This window comes from Sceloporus undulatus, chromosome 1 (genome assembly GCF_019175285.1).
Source record: "Sceloporus undulatus isolate JIND9_A2432 ecotype Alabama chromosome 1, SceUnd_v1.1, whole genome shotgun sequence".
Taxonomy (NCBI): Eukaryota; Metazoa; Chordata; class Lepidosauria; order Squamata; family Phrynosomatidae; genus Sceloporus; species Sceloporus undulatus.
Genome location: NC_056522.1, coordinates 203,037,939 through 203,062,918, shown reverse-complemented (window position 1 = coordinate 203,062,918; position 24,980 = coordinate 203,037,939). Strand labels below are relative to the sequence as shown.

Below are 24,980 nucleotides of genomic sequence, written 5' to 3'. Positions count from 1 at the left end.
CAAATAAGGATTTGATTTACAAATAAATAAGTAATCTGCATTTTGGCTTAATGCATTTGACCATTATGCTAAGAGTAATCTACCTTGAAATCCTATTCTGCCTCTGTGTAATTCAGAGCCAATCTGCACTATTTTGCGATATTCTGGCTGCCTTAATAAAGATGTTGTCCTAATACAAACATTGGATTTTCCCCTTATGGACAGGATGGCAATTTCAGTGTCATACTATGCATGAAACCTGAAGCAAAAGGAAATAATTCACACAAGTGGAACTGCTACAAAAGGGCCCATGCAGTGTGGAGTGCATAATCCTTCTGTTCAAGTATGTGGAGAGATCTTGTAGCACCTTTAAGACTAACTGAAAGAAACATGAGATGCATCTGAGGAAGTAGACTGACATCTACGAAAGCTCATGCTGCCAATTTCTTTCTTTCAGTTAGTCTCAAAGGTGATTATACAGACTAGCATGGCTATATCTTCTGTTCAAGATTCAGAACACTCCATTATTTTCCTCCTCTTGCCAAGTTTTCTTTCCCCTCCCTCAAGTGTCAGTCAGCATTTCATAGCCACTGAATATTCTTAGTCCTTACTGGGATGTTCTTTTTATTCCTCCCTCCCTCATAGGTTATCCCCCCGCATGACCCCAAAGTTTTGTTCCTGTACGTCTGCACACCTTCCGTTCACTGAACCAAGAAATCATATACCTCTAGTGCTCAAATGGTGCCATTTTAGTTACATAACCACTGACATGTATCTCTGTGTCCTTTGAGTTTAAAAAAACATTTCCCCTAGAAATTATTTCCTATCTGGCAATTTTCAGTTAGGAAATGTTTTTCTGTAAAGCCTAAGGAAAACAACGTAGGCTTTACAGAAAAGAGTTGTGACTCTTCTGTGAAAGAATACTTCACACTGGGATTGACTGAAGAGGTGGGCATGCAAAAAAGCAAGCACATACTACCTTCTTCACTTGATGCATTGATCCTGTATGGTCTGCACAGGACTGTACTGTTTGAATACAGGCTAACTGGGCAGACTGGATTGCCAGTGACTAGATATTATTTAGATATATTGGCAAAATATGCCTCTCCATATTGCTACTGCTGCCCCACAGGAATGTCTGAGGATATTTGGGAACATCTCGTGGGAATGTGCTCTTATTCATCTCTCTGCATATGGGTCAGGTAAGATACTGTCCTCTCTGGCCCCATAGTTAAGGCATTGTAAGCTGCTTTGAATCCCACATTGGAAGAATGGAGAGATATAAAATAAAATAAAAAGCCAATGCTTTGCATATCACCTTTGTTTCACATCTTGTTTTGCAGCACTCTTTTAAGCATAGTTCAAGTGCTGAGACATAACGTTTAACCATGTTTTTTGGGGTGTGGATGTGGATGGGTGAGTAATTTATCATTTATATCCATACCAAGGCCACATTTTTAGTTTTTTCATGACAAAGGAAAACACATAATGTGTGTGGTGTTGCATGAAACAAATGCATTTAAATAAAGGTATACAATGTAGGGTATGAGATGGGGAAACCAAAATCCTTTTCCTTACATCTGTTTTCCTAGTCAGAACTGCAGTGTCTGTTGTCACTGTATCTTGTCGTGCTGTCTGAGGTGCAGACAATAAAGCAAACAAAAATATTGTGTGAAGTATCTTATTAGATGTCTCTAGTTCTTCTGTTACAGAGGGTAATCCTCAAGTGAAATGAGAATGCAGCTAAATTACATCACCATATTGAGATGCCCTGTATTTATTCTCGCACCATCTGGCTCCTTTGTTAATACAATCCAGTAAGGAAAAAGAATAGATAATTTGGTCATTATCAGGGAGTAGAAAGCTACAATTAAAATTTCCAACACTACACACATCCATATTTAAATGCTGTAAGAATTTCCAAACTTCTTGTATAAATGACATAATGTTTTAACTATTCAGTATTGAGAAATAAATGAATTTGTACATAAATAAAATTTGGAGTAAGAGTGCTTCATGCCTGGAGTCAATAAAGTTGGCATCTGGAAATCATATGTTCTATAATAAAGAAATAGAACGACTTTGAAATAGAAATAGTCTGAGTTTGTTAGGGCAAATTCTTTGCCTTTCTGTTGCAAGGTGACAGGCAAGCCTCACTCTGTCTTCCTAAACATGCCCTCCAAGAATAAGGCTAATGTCACCGGGCAAGTCTACACTTAGGGAAAATGTCTAAGTAGACTCCCCATTTTTTCTGCTTTGCATTCACGCTGCATTTGTTTATCCACAGCAGTTGTCAACATGGAACATGGCAGATGTTTCTGTGGTCCGCTGTCAGCTGCTGCCACCTTTGCCTTTTCTACAGCTCCAGGACAGAATGCTGCTGGCTGCCTTTTACCTACCCTGCCTAGAATGATGTTAAAGTTTTGGGGAACTGAAAAGCAAGCTCAGCTATCTTCAACAAACAAACTCTGTGCTGGGACTTTAAGTCAAATACAGGTATATCTCAATTGACAAAGTAGGTATTTTCCTGGCATTACTTCTTTATCAAAAACTTTGTTACCAGGGGCAAAAATAACATGGAAACAAGAGGGACTCCCCAAATCAGTGTCAGTAAACAAAAGTCAACTCTAGTATATATCATAAAATGAGAAAATTTAATAAATTTCAGCAAACTTTTGTCCAAAACTGACAATATGCAGAAGTGAAATGAAACAACCAAGACGAGTAAGGCTTTCACCAGTAAACAAAAACATTTTCAACCTTCTAGAGACCACTTGAAGACATCTTCAAAAATGCACACAGGAACAATGTTTTATTTCACCAGCCTCCACCTTTCTTATGATTTTCATTTTGGTAGCCAAACTTATAAAGTGTTGCTCTTCTTCTTCTTTTTAAAGCATACTGAAGGGAGCCTGTAAAGTATACTTATCTGTTCTCCCCTTTTGCATACCATGCAAATTGAGATTCTGGAAGGAGCTGCTGTTTACCTTGTCTGTTGTAGGCAGGCACATATAGCTACAGTAGGAATGGCTAGAGCAGAATCCTGCTTTTTTTCACCTTAAACTATATTGCATTGTTTACTGCAAGCATGTTGCTACAACCCGACACTGAAAATCTGTGTTTCTCCAGCCCTCCTTCACCATGTTCCTGATGCAGATGCTGCTAAAAGCCTTCCAATTAGACAGAGAATGAGGGAAAACAAGACTGGACAGGTGTAAAAAGAATTTGTAATAAAAGAGCTCCTTTGTCACAGGTTTTGTTAACTGAGGCCTGGTACATACCAGCCTTTCAGGTGCCCTCATCACGTGTGATGGTTGCCTGGGGGCGGAGAGGCCACATGCCCTGCAACCCTCGCACGTGACGAGGGCATAGCAATGACAGCACCGTTTACATGGGCACTGCCATTGTTATGCAAATGCCGTGTGGTGTCCGTACGGCGCTGCGTGGCACTTACATAATGAGTGTGCCAGTGGCACACTTGTTACGCCCCCACTGTGGCTTAAAAAGAACCGGCTTTTTGTGGGTTCTTTTTCTGCTGGCGGGAAGCCTCTCCATTTGGCGGCTGAGGCTTACCTCCAGTGGAAAAACAGGCACAGGCAGGTCTGTACCGCACTTGAGATATGCCTCTACTGTGAAGTAAAGACCTGTTAATTTATTTCTAATTATTTTCACTTGCTTATTTCCTTTTCAAAATGTTCTTGCATATTTAGACAGAAAATCTTTAGGTTATCTCTCTAAATTCAGGCATCTCTCTAAATTCCAGAAGTGTATTTATCCAACAGCCTACACTGCTGCGAAGTACCTAACACAAGGGCAAACTCAAGTGTTACAGAGAGTTTACAATGGCACCATGAAGAGCAATATGAGAGGATAGAATGGCACTACAAAAAGAAAACTTTTCACAGAGGAAACACTTTTTGTGACTGCCTGGAAGTGCACAATTTTGTTTTTAAGTTTTCATGTATTAAATTAGCATAATTAATGTGCCTTTGCAAAGTATCTAAAATAGGTTTGCATTTCCCAACCCCAAATCAGTGTCAGTAAACAAAAGTCAACCCTAGTATATCAAGGTTGGCCGCTCCCAGATCATAGAATTTACTTCTTAAAAAAATTAAGCTAGCTTCCTCTCTGCTTTCTTTTGTTTATTCTTCTGGCTTTTTGAGCTCCTTTCAAAATGTCCCAAGAGAGAGTTTTAACTCTCCTCCTCCCACTCCCTTTGCCCTCAGCTTCCTTCAGTTGCTGCAGACTGAGTCCAAAGTGAAAAGGTAGTCTGCTCTTCAATTAACTCAGCAGAGGAGAGAGGAGAGGCAGAATCTTGCCCTTCCCAAAGGGCAAAAGCAAGCAGCTGCAGCCTCCCTTAGCCTGTGCATTCTTCCTCATCCATTTTGTGATGTTGGCCACAGCCCTGATGTTGCTTGGCTACACAGGTCTTGGTTTTCATCTGTGAAATATTGGAAGGAATGCAAAGCATGTCCTATAGTTCTACCATAGCCTGTCAATGCAACAGGCTATGTGTTGATGCAACAGGAGCTTACAGGGGAAAATGTCTCCTGCAGCCATTTTCTGTGAAGCACCTCCTCTCCAACACACACTTGGATCACAGTCAGTCTCTGCCTTCATGGTAGTAAGGAAGGTCTTTGTAATGCTATGCATGAACATTTCTGAATATGTGCAAAATGTAATCTATCTCTGGGACTTATGAGGCCATATGAGGATTATTTAATACTCATATGTGAAATGGGTTCCTGTTTTATATGGGTGCTTTGATAGTGAGTTCCTGCATGGCAGGGAGTTGGATTGAATGACCCTTGTGGCCTCTTCCAACTCTATGATTCTATGTATTTGAACAAAATGTGGGCAGCATGACTACATACACCTGTATAAAACTGCACAGAATTTTCAGCAACCAATTTCTGGCACATAAATTCAGTTACAGGAACATGAAAAGAACAATTTGCATTAATATTTGAACATAAAAATTTCTGCAAAAATTCATAGACCTTGGAATATATCTATGAGGAAAGTTAAAAATAGATAAATATGTGTCACATCCACTCTAAGGCAAAATGTCATCTTCTGCTATACTTCAGATGCAGACAGTTATCCTGGATAGTAGACAGCAATTCTTATAAAAATTGTCAATTTATTCCAATGGGAATTATGTTTTAGAACTGTAGGAATGGAAGAAGTTCCACTGAAAACAATAGTTGAAAAGCTTGTTCCACAACAGATGCCAAAGTATTGGGGGGGGGGGAGACACAACCCTACATGTAAATTTGCTCAGATATGCTACTAGCATGCTGGTGTACCAGGTTCTCTGTGGAGTGTTTCTTTGGGGGGGGGGGCTTGGGGGGGACAAGATGCAACAGTGGTTTACAACCATGGACCAGCAGATGTTTCTGGATGACAATGTCACACAGAAAATGGACAATGGCCAGGGATATGGAGGGATGTGTTGTCTAACACCATCAAAAGGATTTACAGGAACCAACTGCAATGCTCCGTGGTGGGACATACATTTGAATCATATGGCTGCAGAGCTTCCAGGTGGCTACCAAACAGAAAGAAAATGAGACAGGCCAGCAGGAAAGAAGTAGTTTCAAGGCTGCAACTTCAGTACAGCATAGTCCCAAAAAGGTCCCCGATTCAGCACATGGATATGGCTAAGAGCGCTTCCTGAAACTATGATGTGTCACTGCCAGCCATGTCTTGTAGACAATACTGTACTGAGAAGGACAGACCAGTGCCCTGACTCACTTAGTAAAAGGCAGCTTTATATGTTCCTCTTATTCTGGATATGGTAAAGAAATACTAGCTCTACCTTGCTATTGTTGAAACAGAAATAAGCTTCAAATCCATATGATTCAAAACAACTGGCAGGTACTGTATCTGCATTCTCTGGTCCAGTCACAGCAAGCTAGGAACCAGTGAGAGGACAAAATCCCAGGGATCTCTGCCTGAGCTACGCAGAGAGAACTGTCATCTTCACTTTTGGAGTAGGCAACAAGGACTAAGAGCTCACTGGCAAGGCTGATATCTCCACCTTGCCAAGGAATAAGTCGGAGAGCTTTTTGATCTCCACCAGCTGCCTGGAGCACAGTCACTGTCACAAAGGGAGAGGAATGAACAAGTGACAGATGTCAAAAATGAAAATAAGAAAACTGTATCCCAGCAGCTATTATGCTGCTTAGCATATGGTGAAACAAAAAGGCAGGGCAACACATTTTAATTCACCTAGAGCTGCAGGAGTGCCAGGGAGACCTTGAGCTATTTCTCTTTTCATATTATGTATCTGCATAAGAAAACTGAGAACAATTTTAGAAACAGAATTTGACTTTTCTTCTTTTTAAAATTCACATTTTGAGATTTCTCCTCCCTCCATTCATACACCCATGACCTGACATACTACATACAGTTGGCCCTCCATATCCATGGATTCTGTATCTGTGGATTCAACCATCCACAGCTTAAATATATATATATTTCTAAAAAATTCAAAAAGCAAGATCTGATTTTGCCATATTATATAAGGGACAACAATTTACTACACTGTTGTTTATAATGGGACTTGAGCATCCACAGATTTTGGTATCTATGGAGGATCCAGCAGATAGCAAGGGCCCACTGCATATACTTTGTATCTTTAGTGTAAAGAGAGACAATGCAGTGTAGTGGTTTGTGTCAGCTAAGAACCTAGAAGAGCAGGATTTGAATCCCTGTTCATCCACAGAAACCGACTGGGTAACTTTTTGCTACTCAGACTTTCTCAGCCTCGGAGGAGGACAATTGCAAAGCTGCCCTGAAGAAATTCTGCCAAGAAAACACCATGATGGGTTCACCTTAGGGTAGTTTGTCCTAAGCTGGAAATGACTTGAAGGTACACAACAACAACAACAATCTTTAGTGCAAAACAAAATGAAGTATTTGGAACATTTATGTTGCTGCTCCAACTGCTGTGTAAGTGGCAGTGCAGAAAAAAATCTCTTATGTCTAGAACAACCCTTCTCAACCTTTTTTTATCCTGGAGGAACCCTTGAAGTAAATTTCAGGTCTCTGAACCTACAGCGGTTCCCTGCACCTACAGCGGAAAAATAAAAGTTCACCTTTTCCCCCCCAATCACAATCTCTTGCAGAACCTCGAGCAACCTCTTGCAGAATGCTAGGGTACCCCAGTTCAGAAACCCTTGCCAAGAGCTTTACATTGCAGTATTCTCAATGAATGAAACTTCTCTCCTATCCATATAAACTGTGGCACTTTAATACAAAAATGTTCCATACGTAGAGCTCGGGAGCTTGCCTTCCTCATCTGTGCCTAGTCTGGGTAATGGCATGCAAATTAGCCACTTCCCACCCACTGCTCTTCAAATCTGTGCTCCATAAAATATCTGCCCATTATCCCTTTGATTAATCTGGCCTTTTAGCTCCACTCAAAAGTTGTGAAGAAGAAAAAGAAATACAAAAAAAAAACAAGGCATGGAATCATTAGGTGTGGAAAGTAGTCTATTTTCATTTCTATAAATATTTTAGATTTGGTTTTAATGAACACTAGCAATTTCTTTTGAAAATGTTTCATATAGAGAAATGAAAATCTCCCAGCTGTAAAACTTTACTTAAAACCTGAGGTCTCCATACCTGAAAAAATGATATTGAAGAAAAGACCCACACAATACCCAATCCAGTAATTCTGACTGCAGCCTTCTCCTGGCATAATGACCTTCTGGGCATTATGGAATAGATGACACACACATCTTGGGGAGAAACTAATTTTCACCTTAGAGTAAATGGCAACTGATGATTAATTTTGGATGAGTATGGAAATAGAATGTACAATTATGTAACATAAGCATATTGGTTGCTTCTCAATTTGCAAATTCTAGAGTGTGATTTGGAAAACACAGATCCAGTTTCACCAATGGATTGCCACTGTAAGATCTCTGGTAGACAGCTTCCTAGATTTGTACTCATTTGTGCCTCATCTGAAATATCATACAGAGACTTAACATCAATGTTTTGGGAAATGTTTAACCCATCCAGTACATAGGGCAGAGTCCTTTTTCAAGAAACAACTTTATTTATTTATCACAAGTATTTGATACCCTGTTCTTTGTTCCAAAGACAACCCAAGTATCACCAAGAGCATGTGTTTTAAATTACAACCTTCTAGCAACAGCCCACAAATATTAGATAAACAACTTAGATTTCTGTGGCAGAGGTGGGGAACTGTACCCCATCAAATGTTGTTGGACTCCAAATACCATCAGCTCCAGTCTGCATCATTAATCATCAGGGATTAATAGGTCTTGTAATCTAATGATATCTAAAAGGCTGTATGTTTTCTGCTCTATGGAAAGAAGGAATTCTTGGGACAATGAAGCCCTTTCCTCCAACATTGAAGCAGATCAATATTAAAAGAAAATGTTAGAGAAGATGTACCGTTTTTGATTTTGCTTGCTTGACTGATATGAGATGCAAGTTGTTTGTCATTCTTTTATTTATCCATTGCATGTGATATATTTGTTCTTCAAATTGTTCACCTCTTAAAGATTAAAAATAATTTTCACACAAACCTTTTCCTGTCATAGGCAGCAGTTTAAAATTCTGTTTTTGTTGATTTGGACACGGCATGTCATGGAATAGGAGAAAATCTTTTCTCATTGACCTTAAAGTGGCCATGGTAGAGCAATGATACTAACCTGTGGTAAAAGACTACATGCTTGACTGATTTGTGGGTCAGCAGTGTCTTAAACTAATCATCCTATGAAGCTTCTTTGCTCCACAAGGTCTACATTAAGATTGGTGAACGAATATCCTAGGAGGCATAAATATTCTCCTACTGTTTTTTCTTATTACAAAATATATGCCAAGACTGGCCAGATATAGACTTTTGAAGGGAGAAATCTGCTTCTCCCCTTATGTATTTGCATGGATCAGTATTAAGATGAACAATTGAACATTCACTTAATTTGGAATCTAACAGCCAGGGGTCTAAGGCTGGACCTACCTTAGGTTCTGTGAGTTCCAGTCCTCCAAATGCTTATGAACTACTATTTCCACCATACCTTATCTTTCCCTAGACTGTCTAGGACTGAAGGGGGCAAGAGTTCAAGAACATCTGAAGGGGCAGACGTTCCTTACACCTGCTTTATAAGCAAACACACATTAGTCATCATCAACAGCAAGATGACTGCAAATGAGTCCTTAGAGGTATGCAATGTATTGAAATTCTTGTAATGCTATAAATAGTTTTTTTTAAAGGTGAAATATTCCTCAGTAATAGTAGGACCTTCTGATATGTGTTTTGTCTAATGAGGCTTGGAAACACTTAGAGAATATTGAAACATATATCTAAAGGAACTGATTTATTACCATTTATTTTCTGGACTCCATTGCTGTTGTTGTGTGCCTCCAAGTAACTTTTTAACTTATGGCAACCATGAGGTGAATCTAGGATAGGGTTTTCTTGGCATGTTCCTTTAGAGGGGGTTTGCCATTGCCATCCCCTGAGGCTGAATGAGTGTGACTTGCCCAAGGCCACCCAGTGGGTATTTAAGCTCCAGCAGGGAATCGAACCCTGATTTCCAGAGTCCTAGACCAATGCTCAAACCACAACACCATGCTGGCTTTCACGAGTGGTGAACTGCTCCCAGTATTGGTGCTAACCTTTAAAGCCCTCAAAGGCCTGGAAGGGGGGGGGGCACACTCTCTTTCAAGAAGACACTGTCCACAGTGTTGTGAGGTGTGGCTACTACAGAATGAGCCTTCTTAATAATGATCCATTCACGGAAAGTCTTCCAAGGGTAATCCATTTGATGCCCATTTATTTTAATAGGTTAACCCTTTAATGCCATATTGGGCCATTTGTTGTTTTTATTGTAAAATCTGTGGTTTGATTGCTTTTGTTTCTAAAGCATCCCAAGGACACTTGCCACTTGGCTGCCATATAAACTTTTTACTGATAGACATATTGATTGATTCACTGACAGACTGACTGACTGGCTGATATATCTAATATTTGGAGGAGGCTCATAAATAAATAAACAGACCCTTTGAACAGGCACCATAATGTTGGGGTTTTTTTGCTGTTGTGGTGTGCCTTCAAGTCATTTGCGACTTATGACAACCTTAAGGTGAACCTATCATAGGGTTTTCTTGGTAAAATTTGTCCAGAGGAGGTTTACCATTTCCTTTTCCTGAGGCTAAGAGACCTTGTCCAAGGTCACACAGTGGGATTCTTGAACAAACTAGGAATCAAACCCAGGTCTCCAGAGTCACAGTCCAACATTCAAACTAACTAGTCTTTTTCATTATGAAAATTGGTTTACAAGATGTTTACTAGAGCATAGCCTTTTCGACCATAGCACCAATGCTAAGAAATGCCTAATTCAATGATACTTGGGAAGTCCAGATGTCAAGCGATTTAAAATGTCGGGTTAAGACCTTGCTAGTTTCCTTTGAAACTGACATGGATTTGCTGTTTCTTTTGGCCCTCGTTTCCCCCCCCCCCCCCAGCTTCCTTTAAAAAACTGTCTGGATTTTTTGATTATTAAATTGCTGATGGGTTTTCTTATTTGATTAAATTTTAATTGTTGTTGTTTTGTTAAAAACATTGTGTACACTCACCTTGGGCTATCATCTCAAGAAAGGTGGTATATCAAATATTCAAACAAACCAGCAAATGCACCTTTTCTTCTTTTTCTTTGTTTACTATGGACGTTACGACATGGGGAGCTATGTGCATCCATCCCAAAGATGGTTAAAGTGAGGGAATCCCAGAAAAGCAATCCCATTTGCTAATGGTTATTACACACAAGAGCACAACAAGGGGTTAAAGGCACATTAGTTAGGGTCAGATTCAAATTTGGTATCAAAAGGAGACAAACAAATCCCCATTGCTCGCTTAGAAATACCTTTTCTGCGCATGTTCAAAACAGTCAATTCCACAAGTGCACACACACACACACGCTCCAGGAAGGGGAGGGCAGGAGGGATCCTCTTTGCCCCAAAAGCCCCAGAAACTGTGTGAGAGGGAAGCAAAATGAGGCTGCCCTTTGCAAACTCTGTAAAACCACAAAGACAGACACACACACACACACGTGAGAGAGAGAGAGAGAGAGAGAAAAAACGGGGGGCCTGCCTGATTCCACAGAGGGCTGATCCTCCCCGATGCCCTCCTTTTCCAGGGCATATCCTCCATTTCTCCCTCCTATCCAGGAGGAATGCCAAAATGTCCTCCCTCTGCTTTCCCCAAGCAGCTGTGCCCTTAATTAGAGGAGGAAAAGCAGCCAAGGAGCCTAAAGAGGGAAGTGTGTGTATATCTTTTAAGGGACCACAGCATTCTCCCTCCCTCCCTCCCTCCCTCCCTCCCAGCAAGGCAAAGGCACAAAGTCATCTGAGGCTTGCTTTCCACATGGCTGGCATTACGTGAAGGGAGTCCATTCGCAAGCAAAATGGAAATGTAAATCCAGTAGTTTTGCGAATTTATATATTTCCAGATTGACTTCACATTCACCCCAGATTCTGTTCTGATTGCCTGCAGCGTCATGTGAAAAGCAGCTGCAAATTGGTCCCTGAAACCTGGATGACCCTGCATTGGCTCCACTTTAAACTTCCAATTTTGCCCCATGTGATAACATCCTATAATACAACAGAATCAATTCTCATATTTTAATCTACATATAGCATGTCCCCTTTGCTACAGTACAAGCCCAAGGCACTTTTCTGCCTGAGCACAGGAACCAGGGCTGGCCACATTTTCTGTCACCTGAAGCACCAAATCTTAGCAATGTCTCTCCCTCTCCCCACTTAAATCAAATAATTAGCAAACTTCTGTCCTTTTGTGACATCCAAAACCATTATCTGCCTAAAGTGGGTACCTCACCTTGGCCAAAGGCCAACCTTGCCAATGATTCTTTGAAAGTAAAAGTACTTGTTTTATTGAAATAAAATAATGAAAAAAACAGCGTGTGAAAAGAATGTGGAGGGCCAGGGGAAATATGGTCAAGTCAATCATTTAGTAAGTACATGGATTCTTATTGAAAACAAACAAACAAATCCAAAAACCCTGAAACTTGTTTTTTTAAAAAAGCTTTTGTTAAATAGCCGCTACTGAAGAGAAGTTTCAGCACATTATGCCCCTGCAGCCTGTAATCATGTAATATTTCTGTCATGTTGGAGCTGAAGTGTTCATCATTTTGTCAGCTCTGCCTGCAAAGCAGAGAATTACCTTCATGGGCTTCCTGAGATTTATGCTTTTAATTACCTCCTATCTGCTTCAATACCCTCCAAACTTAAAGAATCAATATAAATAGTCTTATTGGGGGGCGTTTGACAAAAATCCAGCTACACTTTTGGTGGATTTCCACCTGATGTTATTGATTCTTTCTACATTGTTAGTATCATTCTGGGTTGGGTTTTTAAAAAAATGGCCCAGGGCTTTAGGAATACTGCAGGCTGGAAATATACATAAATGAATAATAAGTGGTAGTGGAAAATCTGCAAAAGTTATTGGTTGTCCCACAGTCCTATTTTAGACTTGTCACTAAATTTTCTTTGGGGTATTTTCATTTCACAAATAAAACTGCTGTCAGCACGGTATCTTTTCAAGTATTATACTACCATTGGGACTAAATTCTGGCATGGTCCAGAGCTTCTTTTGGGGTTTGATGTAATTTTCTAGTGATAGGTTCTCTCTGATACTGAGCTGTTTTAGAAGATTTGTTTTGTCTCACCTTAAATCCCAGACTGGAATCCTAAAAGTCTTACTGAACTAATCTGACACCTGTTTCTTTTTTCCAAGACTGCATTTTTTTTATTTCTAATGAGATGGTTTTCACATGAAAGACACAAGTCTTTATCACAACATTAATACAATGCTTGTCACTCCCCTCCACCAGCTTCACATATCTCTTGTTATATGAAACAATTTACCTTGTGAACTGATCCCTGTCTGGATGTACATATTCTGCGACTGTGGTGATTATGGGGTACTCAAACTGAAGTACAGTGGTACATTGGGGTTATGTGTGTATAAAATCTGTATCTTGTTTGAATTATAATGCGATCTTTGCTTTTCAATCTATAAACACTCATCTTCCCTTAGTTCTTGATCACTGCACCTAGCGGAGAAGGATTATATATATATATATATATATATATATATATATATATTATATATAGTTACTATAACTTTAGTGGATATTGTTTGTAAGGATATCAACAAGATCTTTCTATACGTGGATGTTAAGTTCATCTGCATAAGTGGTTCCCTTTGTAGACTGGGTATTCCAGTCAGCACTATCTGTGAAGTTTTAGATCAACACTACTGTAACTAAAGTGGCATCACTAGATTTGGTGTCACCCAGTGCGGTAACTCATGGTGTCACACACACCTCATTGACCCCCTCCCCTATCACACCATACAGAATCCTTAGGAATTCTTTTTGTTTTATTGTTATTTGAAAATTATAATTCCCATATATAACTGAATGTAATGTCAACAGTTGTGACATAAACAACTAGCAAAATTAATTTTATACCTTTAAATTACAATACCATACACACAGCTTAAACGTATTTACATATACATCATTTCATGTGGTTAAAGTGAAAATTTGGCAAAATATGATGTTTTTAAAGATTTTTTTTTAAAAAAATATTTTTACTTTCTTTACTTTTATTTTTTTTACATTTTAATTTTAAAAACTGTTTTTTCCTCTCTCCCTCCCTCTCTCTCTCTCACTCTCCTTTCTCCTCCCACTGAACCTCAGCCCACGTGTACCATTCCTTCAGCATTTTAAAAGGACACAGGTGAATGCCACAGCCTGTTCCTGCCAAAATGCAGATGTGTGGGAAAGCAGTGGTGTCACCCCCCCTTTAGGGTACCACCTGGTGTGCTCTGCATACTCCTAGTGACGCCACTGCTGTAACCAAGCCTAGGTTTGTGCACCTGAAAGAAATGCACATTCTTATACTGTTTACCATTGTCCCCTCCCCACTATCACTGTGACTATTTTTAAACTGCATGTGTTCTTATTTGTAGATTCTTTGTTTGCAGCATGTACTTAGGTGCAAAACCATCATCCTTTTTCTGGACCTGGCATACAGCTGTCAAATTCTGTGTAAACCCTATTCTGCTTCCTGGATCAGTGTTAAAAGAGTAGCTGTTACCAGACAGACAATGCTGAAAGCTAGAGATATAAATTTTTGCTTCTTTGATTCTCACTTGCAAAAATGGGTGATTCCAAGTTTTCTCCCTGCTGGACAAATTTATGAGAGATTTTGTGTATTTATTAAAAGACTTTAATATCTTTTGGCAAAGCTTTTCACAAAAGTCAGTTTCTTGTGCCAAAAGATAATGTATTTTTCCAGGTTAGGATTTTTGTTTTGTTTTGTTTTTTGCACAAATGATTGTTTTGCAAAAAGGTCACCAAATTGAAAAAAAAAATCTCGCAGCGTTTGATCATTTTCTTGCATGGGTGTCTTGGTGTGTCAATACAGTCTTTCTTCTCAAACATGAAAAAGTGCAAGTATTCTTTACAAGGCTACTGGTGGCAACTTTGAGTGCATCTGTCTTTGCTTTGGGAAGGCAAAGGTGCAAAATCAAGGTGTTCTTTGTTTGAGTGACTACTGAATTTCAGGTCTTGCCATCTATATATGTGGAAATTCACATACACAAGCCACAGCAGGATTTTCAGATCAGGGGAAGTTATTTTTTCAGATACTTGACATTACAGAGCAGTTTCAGAGAAATTCTGCCTGAGACAGAACAGCTGCTGGAGAGGATAGCTGTCACATGGCAGATGGTGGTAAAAGCTGCACACTCTTGAAAGGGAGCTACCTGGGAGTCTTTTAATCTCCTCTGTTATTATTTGACCTGCTCTGTTGGTTAACACTGAAAATTGGGGAGGCAGATACCAGGTTTTAATTTTGCTGCTCTTGCTATTTAAAAAAAATTGCATAGGATGATGAACACAACAGATCAGATTTTAATAGATTGCCTTATTGTCCTGATAATCATAAACCTGGGTATAACCAAAAGGAAAAGTGGATGGTTTCTCTTCAAAGAATTTATCTAACTTTATCCGTTTCAACTCCCTCCCTAATCTCAGTAAACTTTCTTAATCTGTAGCCTGGGCTTTGACTTCATGATTTTGTCAAACCAACTATATCAGGAATCTGGCCACTTGTACTCATAAAAATTGAGGTTTTGGAGCTTGTTGAAAGTTAGACAGTATTTTAAAATGTTGGCATATCATCCTGGTCACTGATATTCTGATGGTGGGAAGACACAAATAGAGTCTGATCAGGTGGATTTGGAAGTCAGAATAAAGGCAGATTCTTTGGCAAAGGTTATACATGACTGCATTATAGACCACACTCAAAGAAACTTTACACAGTTTTATTCTGGTTATGAGCAGAATGTTAAAAGCAAAACTTGCTCAGTGAAAAGTTGTGCAACTTAGCATGCAGAAAGCAGTAGATCAAGGTGTAATACAGTAGAAGTCCAGAAGATGGAGTCTGACGTCAAAGGTGAAAAGGAGAGAATAAAGACTGAGGTGACTGTGTTGTGGCAGTGGTAAAAATAGCAGCAGCAGCAGCAGCGCACTTCAAAGTTTCCAGATCTATGAGCTTTTATTGTGTGTTTTGTGCCTTCAAGTCATTTCTGACTTATGGTGACCCTAAGGTGGTCCTATTATGGGGTTTTCTTGACAAGGTTTGTTCAGAGGAGGCTTACTATTGCTTTCTCCTAAGCTTTACCACTACCCTATAAGACAGATCATTAATATTATTCCTCTATTCCATCAGGTGCTGAGATCCAGAGCATAGCTTTCTGCGACCCTTGCACTGGGAGCATCCTCATTCTTTCAAATTATAAATACTCAGCACAGCCCATGCCTAGCCTTGCCTAAGGAAGGAAGGACAATACAAAACTCCATGAAGAGCCATTACATTTGTGTTCTCATTCAAAAACAAAAGTAAACTAAACTGAGAGGCATAATAATATGTTAGTGAGAAACTGTCATTTTCTTTCTAAGGATGCAATTAAATGGAAAAAAGAGGAAAATAATATAGTTTGAGTTAGTTCTCAAACTTGGCAATGAGAGGAAAACTGATTAAATAACTGCAGAGAATGAAGTTGTCAAACCTGACAAACCATGTTTTGTTAAATTGTTGAGCCAAACTAGTCCAAAGGAAAGAAGGTACATAAGAACTCTTGCTCTCATAAATGCTAATTCTGAAAAGCGGAGTTAAAAATTCAGAGTTTTAATGCAAAGTCTGTTATTCTCTCAAAAATCCTTCCCTTGTAGGGAATGGGATCCAACATACATGGTAAAAGCAAAAAAGCCTATATGGCTTGGGCCTGAGTTACTTGAGGGAATGCCTCTCCCTGTATAATCTGCCCCACACTCTCAGAACAACTGGGAAGAATTTACTAGATCACACAAAAGTTAGACTAGTAACTACTTCCCAAAGAGCATATTCAGCTATGACTCCCACACTTTGGAACAACCTCCCGGAAGAGCTCAGACTGATTCCAACTCTAGATGCCTTTAAGAAGGCACCAAAAACTCATCTTTTCCAGCAAGCATACCCCCTTGATCTTATATAAAGATCGGAAGAAAACTGCACCTCAGGAAAATAAGATAACTTTATCGCAGGATGTAATGTGGTTTTAATATTGTACTGTTTTACTTTGATATTACACTGTAATTTTAGACATTTTGTTGTTGAAACACTATTGTAATCCCACTAAGATCCGTCGGGAGAGGCGGGAAAATAGAAATAAAACTTATTATTAAAACTTATTAAATAACAACTAATTGGGTATAAATGGATGTGCTGGACTTTAAATGTTTCAATTACTGTTTTTCATTGCATCCTGTTCTTGGGGGAAAGCCAAAAAGAAATAAAATACAACAAAATAAAAATTACTGATTTCCAGTGCAACAGGAACAACCATATTTTAAACAAATATATGCTCATTTTAATTGGCTAATAGTGGTTTTCTACCAGATTTCAGATAACAAGCTGCTGCAATGGAATGCTTCTCATGAATGAAGCTGCCATCAAATTTTGGTAGAAGCTCCCAGGATAAAAGGAAAAATGGCTCCAGGTTCTCCAAAGCTGCCCACCCTTGGCTGAGAGCAAGTTGTCTGACAAAGTAAGTGTGAGGCTAAAATGCTATTCAGAGGGTACAGGAGGAAAGAAGGTAAACAAGCTCACAAACTGTTTAAAACAGGTGTGTGCATAGACATCTTATTCTTCGGTTTCTTGTTTTCTTAAGGGAGAATTTCTACAACCTTTGTGGAATTCCCAGGAAAGTTGTAATACTTTCAGTACAAGGGATGTGTGCAGTTTAGCACAGCAGGTGTGTGGTCTGTCCATTTTCTCTTTTCCTTTCTAAATGTTAATATTATGTGTTTATTATTGTCACAGACCAATCAATATGAATGATATAGAAATGGAAGGCAGTTGGCTGCCAACTACTCAAAGATAGATAGATAGATAGATAGATAGATAGATAGAGATACCTTAAGAATGTTGCTATGTGAGTGTACATCCCAGCGACATGGTTCAGAACAAGATCACTTCCACTACACTGCTGTTATGAAGTTATGCCACATCATGATCACACAGGATCATTCCCAGACCCATTCCTAAGAGAGCTTAAAACCAACTGGAAGCTGCTGTCTTTCTTTACTATTAAAAAAGTAAAAGGAAAAAAAAATAGAGGAAGACTACCAATCGTAAAACTTGAAGCATTCCCTCCATCTTGAGGTTTCCCCCCATTTTCCACAAACGTCAGCTTCCCTTTGCAGATCTTGGGTTAAGATTTTGCCCTCTAAAAATGTGAATACTGAGAAATTCTTCAGAATTAGACACTGTGATCAGCCTGCTTTTAAATCTTAGCTTTGATTTCAGAAACATACACACTTGCTCTTTGTGTCATATTTAATGTCTGTGTTAATGATGGTGAAACAGCATTAACTGCAATCTTCAGTAATATGCATAATAACATTTTAAATTTGTTACACATAGTAATCAGTTGCCTTGAGGTTAACTACCAAAGGAAAAAAGTTAATCAGATGGAAACTTGTAGCAGGGATTCACTTGTACACTTTTTAAAAAGGGAGGCCATTTTGAGTTAGTCAATTTGAAGTGTTTCATGGGGGGGGGGGGGGGGTGTCTTTGCAGAAATGACCAAAACTAAGTATCTAGAAGTGGAGAGGGAGTCATGGTTTATTTTTAGGTGTAGTATTTTGAGGCTGCAATCCTATACACACCAGATTTTCCCCATCATGGTACCCTCCAGATGTTTTAGACTACATCTTCCATAAGTCATGGCTCTTGACCATACTTACTAGGATGATGGCACTTCTGGAAGGTGCTAGGCTGAGGAAAGCTGCTATACACAGTTTCCTAGGGTCTATTGAACTACAGCAGGATATGCTTCTAAATACATATGGGATTGCACTGCACACATTGCATTTAGATGATCATCCGATGATCATCCAAGTGTTTAAATGGTCATTTAAGCATTAAAGACATTAATGAGAAATACTGATGAAAATAAATCCAGAAGCAGATAAAGGGCCCTCTATCCATCCCAATTGCCACTGCCCTGGGCCTTGGAGGGCGAGAAGAAGAGGCAAGCAGCGCTCCATCACACCTTAGTCCAGCAGCAGATGAAAGAATAGGCAGTATCTGCTGGATGTAATCCCCTTCCCCACTGCCATCCCTTTTCCTTATGTGTCATATTTTTTAGACCTTAACCCTAAAGGAAGGGAACTGTCAAATTAACAACCTCTAAGCCACTCTGCAAGACTTTTGGCTGAAGGACAAGATATAAATACTTCAAATAAATAAATAAACAAACAAAATAGGCATTTTTTGTTCTAAATTCTTTTGGACTGTTTGAGTTGATCTAGCAAAATGTATTAAGTCTCACAAATAACAGCAGAGACTTTAAAAAAATGAAGCCGGCAGTTAATTCCAAAATACAGCTGCACTGCTTACTAGTTTGATTTCTGTCATGTTTGCTGATCAGTTACTCCTATTCTGAATCTCAGATACACAGTATCCACTAGGTTCATTCACTGATGATAGTAATACAGTCTGACTGATTTATAGGCTGTTCTCATTATTGCTCTCATTATTGCTACTTCACATATTAAAACAGTGATTCCCAAAGTGGGCAGTATCCCCCCCCCGGGGGGTGGTGTTGGAAAATCGAAGGAGGTGATGAGGGGGGAAGGTGGCAGCAGGGGGAGCCATGTGGGGAAAGGAGCTGTCAGCTGCGAGTACAAAGTGCTTCTAAAGGACCGAACTGAAGGGGGGCTTCAGTCAAAGCATTGGTGCTCAAGAAAACAAAGGGAACCATCAGCAGTAGGTTTTTGTGGCATTTTCGGACTATGTGGCCATGTTCTAGAAGAATTTCTTCTTGGAAAGGACTTGGGTATATATATTGTGTGACCTGGAAAGGCAGGAGTTATTTGCATATATATTGTTTTGTTGTTAATGGCAGGCCTCAGGGTGGGAGCCATCAGCCTTTAGGACTATGGTGGGGATGAGGGTTGCATTCAACCTCTTTTCAGGATTCCTTAAAACTACCACACAGCCCTCACTGATGGCTTTGTGTGGTGATGTTTCCCACTGTTCACCTGCCTGTGCAAACTCGCTCCCTTAGCCATGTCTTTTGCTAGTAAAGGCAGTGGCAGTTGGGAAACCTGGACTTAGGGCATTGCTTCTGTGTCCCAGAGTGTGCCATTCTGAGACAGATTGGTTGACTGAAGCCAAGAAGTTAGAGCATGTGGTGGCAGGGGAGAAGTGGCAGCAAAAAAGGAGCTTTCAAATTGAGACCCTGTTTAAGTTTTGTGAGCTTTGCTGAGACTTGGCCGGCAGGTTAGAGTGATGCTGCTGCTCCTGCTTTCTTTCATCAGTCGGGCTGAGATAAGTGATAGCAGAAGAAATAATTTGCATTGTGGTGGTGGGGACACTTGAAGCTATGTGGGGAGGATATGCCTCTGAGGAAGGATGGGAAGGAACATCTGGGATCAATTTTTGGGAAATGTCCTTCACCTTGGAATGGCTTCTGTAGTTAAAATCTCTCCCTTTCCCCATCCATGCCAGTCTCCAGTCCATGTGGCCTCTGTAAACCCCCAACACACATACACCAGCTATGCCTCTCTTTATCCTGATGCAGAAGGACTGGGATAAAAGGAGAAGCTTTTCCCTTTGCACCAGTTCACCTTTGGAGCAGCAACTAAGCAGATGGCTAAGCAGCAACTCAGAAACCTCTTGCATGCACTGGTCTTTGCTGGAAGGAGAGCATGCTCATATCCTGCTCCCAGCGTGAATGGCTGCAAAGGGAGCAGCAACTGAGATTGGCTGTTTTGAATTTGCAGTAGAACAGTAGATCTAATATCAAGAAATACACATGAGGGGTGTTTGGGTTGTCAGCCAAAAGGAAAGGTGCAATAGCCGGAAAAGGTTTGGGAACCACTGTGTTAAAAGGTAGATCCTCCATATTTTCCATGAAAGGATTTTCCTGCTGTGGCTCATATGAACTTAATGCCTATATTGTTTTTAAACAGCCCACTAAGACTGCATCTGCACTGCAAAAATAATTTAGTTTGATTCCACTTTAACTACCATGGTTCAGTATTATGGAATTCTGGGACTTATAGTTTTGTTAACCATACAGTCTGGCAGAGAGCTCTGGTGCCACAACAAACTGTAATCCCCAAAATTCCATAGTAATGCACCATGTCAGTTAAAGCGATGTCAAGCTGAATTATTTCTGCAGTGCGAATGCAGCATAATAGGCCAAAGATGTCCTAAATGGATAAATGGATCTGTCCTTACTGAAAGTGAACATTCTCCATTACTAACAGTGCTCTCATGCTCCAAGGGTTGTATCATGATAGCTGCACTATCTAAACACAAGAAGAAGATAATTAGGGTATTATTGTACTACTGTTTGTAGAAATATAAACTTCAGAAGAAGAAAAAATCCCAGGTGTGTGTGTGTGTGACCTTAAACATCCCAATAAGGACTAAGTATGCTCAGTAGGAGTAGAATGCTGACTGGCTGAGATGGAGAGGGATCAGAAAGGATGGAACAAAGCACTCCACACTGCAACATTTTGCTGCTGGTTCACCTTGTTCATTGCCTGCCTTTCTTTCTAGATGTCAACAAAAGGCTATGAGCTGATATATACAGTTACCATACGGTGATGGTGGGATCAACAAAGGAACGCTTCCCCAAAGCCATCCAGGCCTTTTACCTGGATATTTAGTTTTCATCAAAGTAGAATCTGTAATATTTCATCCCATACTTGTGAATGACAAAGCGCTGCAAAACCTATCAATAGAAATTAGGCTAGTTCCCACTATCTGATGTTCTGGTCACTGAATGCAACAGCACAGAAAAAACTAGCAAGCATTTGGGGTTTTTTTTTTAATTGCATAAAAAGAAATGTGATTTGATTAATGAACAATTAAAAATAATATTTTATCTGTAATTCTATATCTAAATAGCTGGGTGTAACTTATTTCTGAGTGGATGTGTATAGGATCACATCATAAATGGAACAGTCTATCTATTTTTATAGTCTAATTCCTCCACAATTAATCTTTGCACTTTTACATGATTCCCCCACAAAATTTCTGCCTACACTAGGCTTATTTCCTATTAAAATAGTAGGCAAGGTTTATATGGTGCTGTATTGGTCAATGCCAATTATTAAAAATATAACATTAACTAGTTCCTTTTAATGTACTCTGAGGACTCTAACATCTAGCAGATTTTGGAAGACCCTGAACCAAGCAGGTGAAAAATGATTAAAAATAATCCAATCTAGAGTGGTCAAGATTTTCATACTTATATGCTTACAAATGAACATCCTTTGAAATGTATTTGACCACATGGACAGAACAGAACAAAACTACAGATACTATATAAAGCAGAAAATTAAGATACTCACATCAGAATTAAAACGAAGTTGACAAACATTACAAGAAATGACTTGTTTCTTCTTTGGCGGGAGTGACACACCAAAAGTATGATTTATAACTGCCTTTTGCACTGGATCCATCTGGGGAGCAAATACAAAACTACAAGTTATAAGGATTATACATATGGTAGTAAAGAAGGAAAAGCTGAAAATAACATTTGTTTCTAAAAAAAACACTGTTTTAAAGAGTAAAGATTCTAAGAACAAAATGGCAAAGATAAGAATTTGGTGAAAGATCACATGTTATAAAATGGCAAATCTTTCTTTCTTTGACCTATGAAAGAGCACCTGTCTCCAGCAATAACTCACCAATAAAATTATGCAAAAAGGAAACAACTGTCAGAACTTAAATTGTCTTAAGTTATAACGACTGTTAGAACTTAAAACTTCACCTTTCTGCTCCACTCTTTAAACAAAAATGTTAAGGACTAACCAGAATCTCACAAGCAAGAATTTCTTCATTTTCTTTGCACTGTTGCATGAGAACAGAGAGCACCTTTTGAGAAGGAAGGAAGAGGAATGTGAATGCTCAACATAAGTAAGATTTTCTTTTGGAATGCATTCACTTGTGTTTGTTGCCAAACTGGTCTTGCTTAAACAGGCCTTGGCTTTAGAAATGAAAGGCAAGCACTCTTTGGAAACAGAACTAATCCATATTTGGGTAATATTCTTTGGGCCAACTCAGAGCTCCAAAAATATTGTACAAGGTTTTCCTAAACTTTTGGCAAACAAGGCCAAGAAAGGGAGAGTGGGGAAGGGAAAAAAGAAAGAAAGCTAATGTTGAAGTCATGTAATGTGAATTTAATTCCTGTTTTAAGATGGTATGTGGGAGGAGGCCAGCTAGATTAGTCTCTAGCAGGTACTGTGATGGTTTCAGTTTGCACAAAGGACTCTCCCTAAGATTGTGAGGATGAAGAAACCAATAATGTCCAATCCTTCCATTTCTGTAAATATGAAACCTAGTTGTTACTCAAAACTGTTTCCATCCTTAGGTGAAAGATTCAGGCTGCATCCACACTGCAGAAATAATCCAGTTTGACACCACTTTAACTGCCATGGCTCAATGCTATGGAATTCTGGGAACTGTAGCTTGTTGCGGCACCAGAGCTATGCCAGAACTCCATAGCTTTGAGCCATGGTTGTGTCAAGCCAGATTATTTCTGCAGTGTGGATGCAGCCTCGGGTTTCTAAGTAGGTGGAAGCAGGACTAGGCCTTATCTACACTGGCCAGCATATTCTGGGGGCAGCCCGAAGTATCCTTGTCTCAGAGCTGTCCCAATCTCCCTTCATTATTTGGTCCTCTGTTTCCACACCACTGTGGCTGTCTGCACTGGTTTCTCACTGATAAATATTGTGTATGCTTGAGCCCCATTGAAAACAATGGGGCTCATGCCTAACAAAGCCCTGTGAAATTAATGGTGTCACCCTGTTTTAATTTTGTAGGGAGAATATGTTCTCAAATGAAATGCATGCTAGAGAAAGTGAAACACATTCCTGAACTTCTTGCATACAGAAATTAATTGGGGAAGTCTTCCTTGGTAAGAAGTGTTTATTTCAAAGCAATCACATGCTGCACACTTCTTCCATACTAGGAAAAAGCGACTTGTACTCCCTTGGGCTTTCTGCTACAGAATCAACAAGTGATGCAATTCTACAGACAATTGAAACTAAGCCTTTTCAAAAACTCACTCTGCATTAGTAGAATCATTACTAGTGCTCTGGGTGATAAAAATGTTTAAATATTTGAATATCAACCAAAAGCTCCAGAGTGGAAAAACATTTCATTTTATGGCCAGTGAATTTTTTTCTTGGATTTACAGACATTAAAGATTCTTTCTTAAATAGAATGGCAAATTGGTTTTTAGTTTTATAGGACTGAAGTACACAAAGCAACTTGTCTAAGCTAACCTTCTCGATAAAAAGTGAATGAAGGGGAGTGGCACAACTTACAATTTCACATTAAAAATCAGAAAGATAATGAATCCAAAGTTATATCTCATTTCATATTCCACTTACTTTTATACCTATGCTGAAAATATGCAACAATTCCCACTATAAGCCAGTGAGAACTTTATTAGGCACATAATAGGTCCTCTGCTGCCTCTAATCTGGATAGAACTAAAAGTACCAAGAGAAAAATGAGAAATGGATCCAGGAAAAAGTAACCTCTTTGTCTTTAAAAAAAAAAGCTCTCTAAAAATCCCCATACATTTTAGTAGGGGAATATCACCAAATACCCATTTGCCCCTAAGGAACATATTTACCAGGCATCTCTATCAGTCACTCAAGCTGTTCCTTCTCATTGTTACCTTCTGGTTGCTCTTGGTTGATCCAACTTGCCTCTGAACTTTGACCTCTCTGCTATCCTACTCTATGGGTTTAATGTGAAGCTGCTTATTCTTCAGTCATGTATGCTATGTATGCTATGCAGAAAACACTACCATTTTCTGTTTTCTTGATGCTTTGGGAGTGTTCTGTTGACCCCCATCTAGGTATCATGTAAACATCCATCCGAATACAGTTACTTAAAGGATAATAGCCTTCTTTAACCTCTTCCACACTAGATTTTTAAAAAATTTACATTATATTTTATTTATGCTTTTTTCTTGGCTAGGGACCCAAGGCAGTTTACAAGAGTAAAACAAGCTAAAAACCTGAAAGTAATTAAGTTAAAATACAATTAAGCCATTTGTTTAAAAAGCTAAAGCACACTAAAGACATATCATTAAATAATAATAAAATTACACACCCTGTAAAAAGATTCCTTTAAAACAATTAATTATTAGATGCCTATCTGAATAAAAAGGTACAGTATATGCCTCCTAGCAAAAGAAAATAGGAAAGGGGGCTGTTAGAACATATAGATTTATTAAATTTTGGTGTGTGAGTGGAGTTCCTCCATGAACCCAAACTGACCCTGCCATGATAGCAGCCATAATTCTCAAAGCAGTGGGTCAGGTAGGCAGGTGAGTCATCTTCACAAGA

The 24,980-nt window shown here is 39.2% G+C and overlaps 1 protein-coding gene across 6 annotated transcripts in view; it reads right to left on the bottom strand.

Annotated features, from left to right (window-relative positions):
• ZNF385B (zinc finger protein 385B) overlaps window positions 1–24,980 on the bottom strand; it is a 185,319-nt gene that overhangs the window by 30,513 nt on the left and 129,826 nt on the right. For all 6 annotated transcript variants that reach the window (XM_042461595.1, XM_042461602.1, XM_042461621.1 and 3 more), the window contains one exon: window positions 21,966–22,076. In XM_042461595.1, coding sequence (XP_042317529.1) covers window positions 21,966–22,076 — 111 coding nt within the window. The remainder of the gene's footprint in view (window positions 1–21,965; window positions 22,077–24,980) is intronic.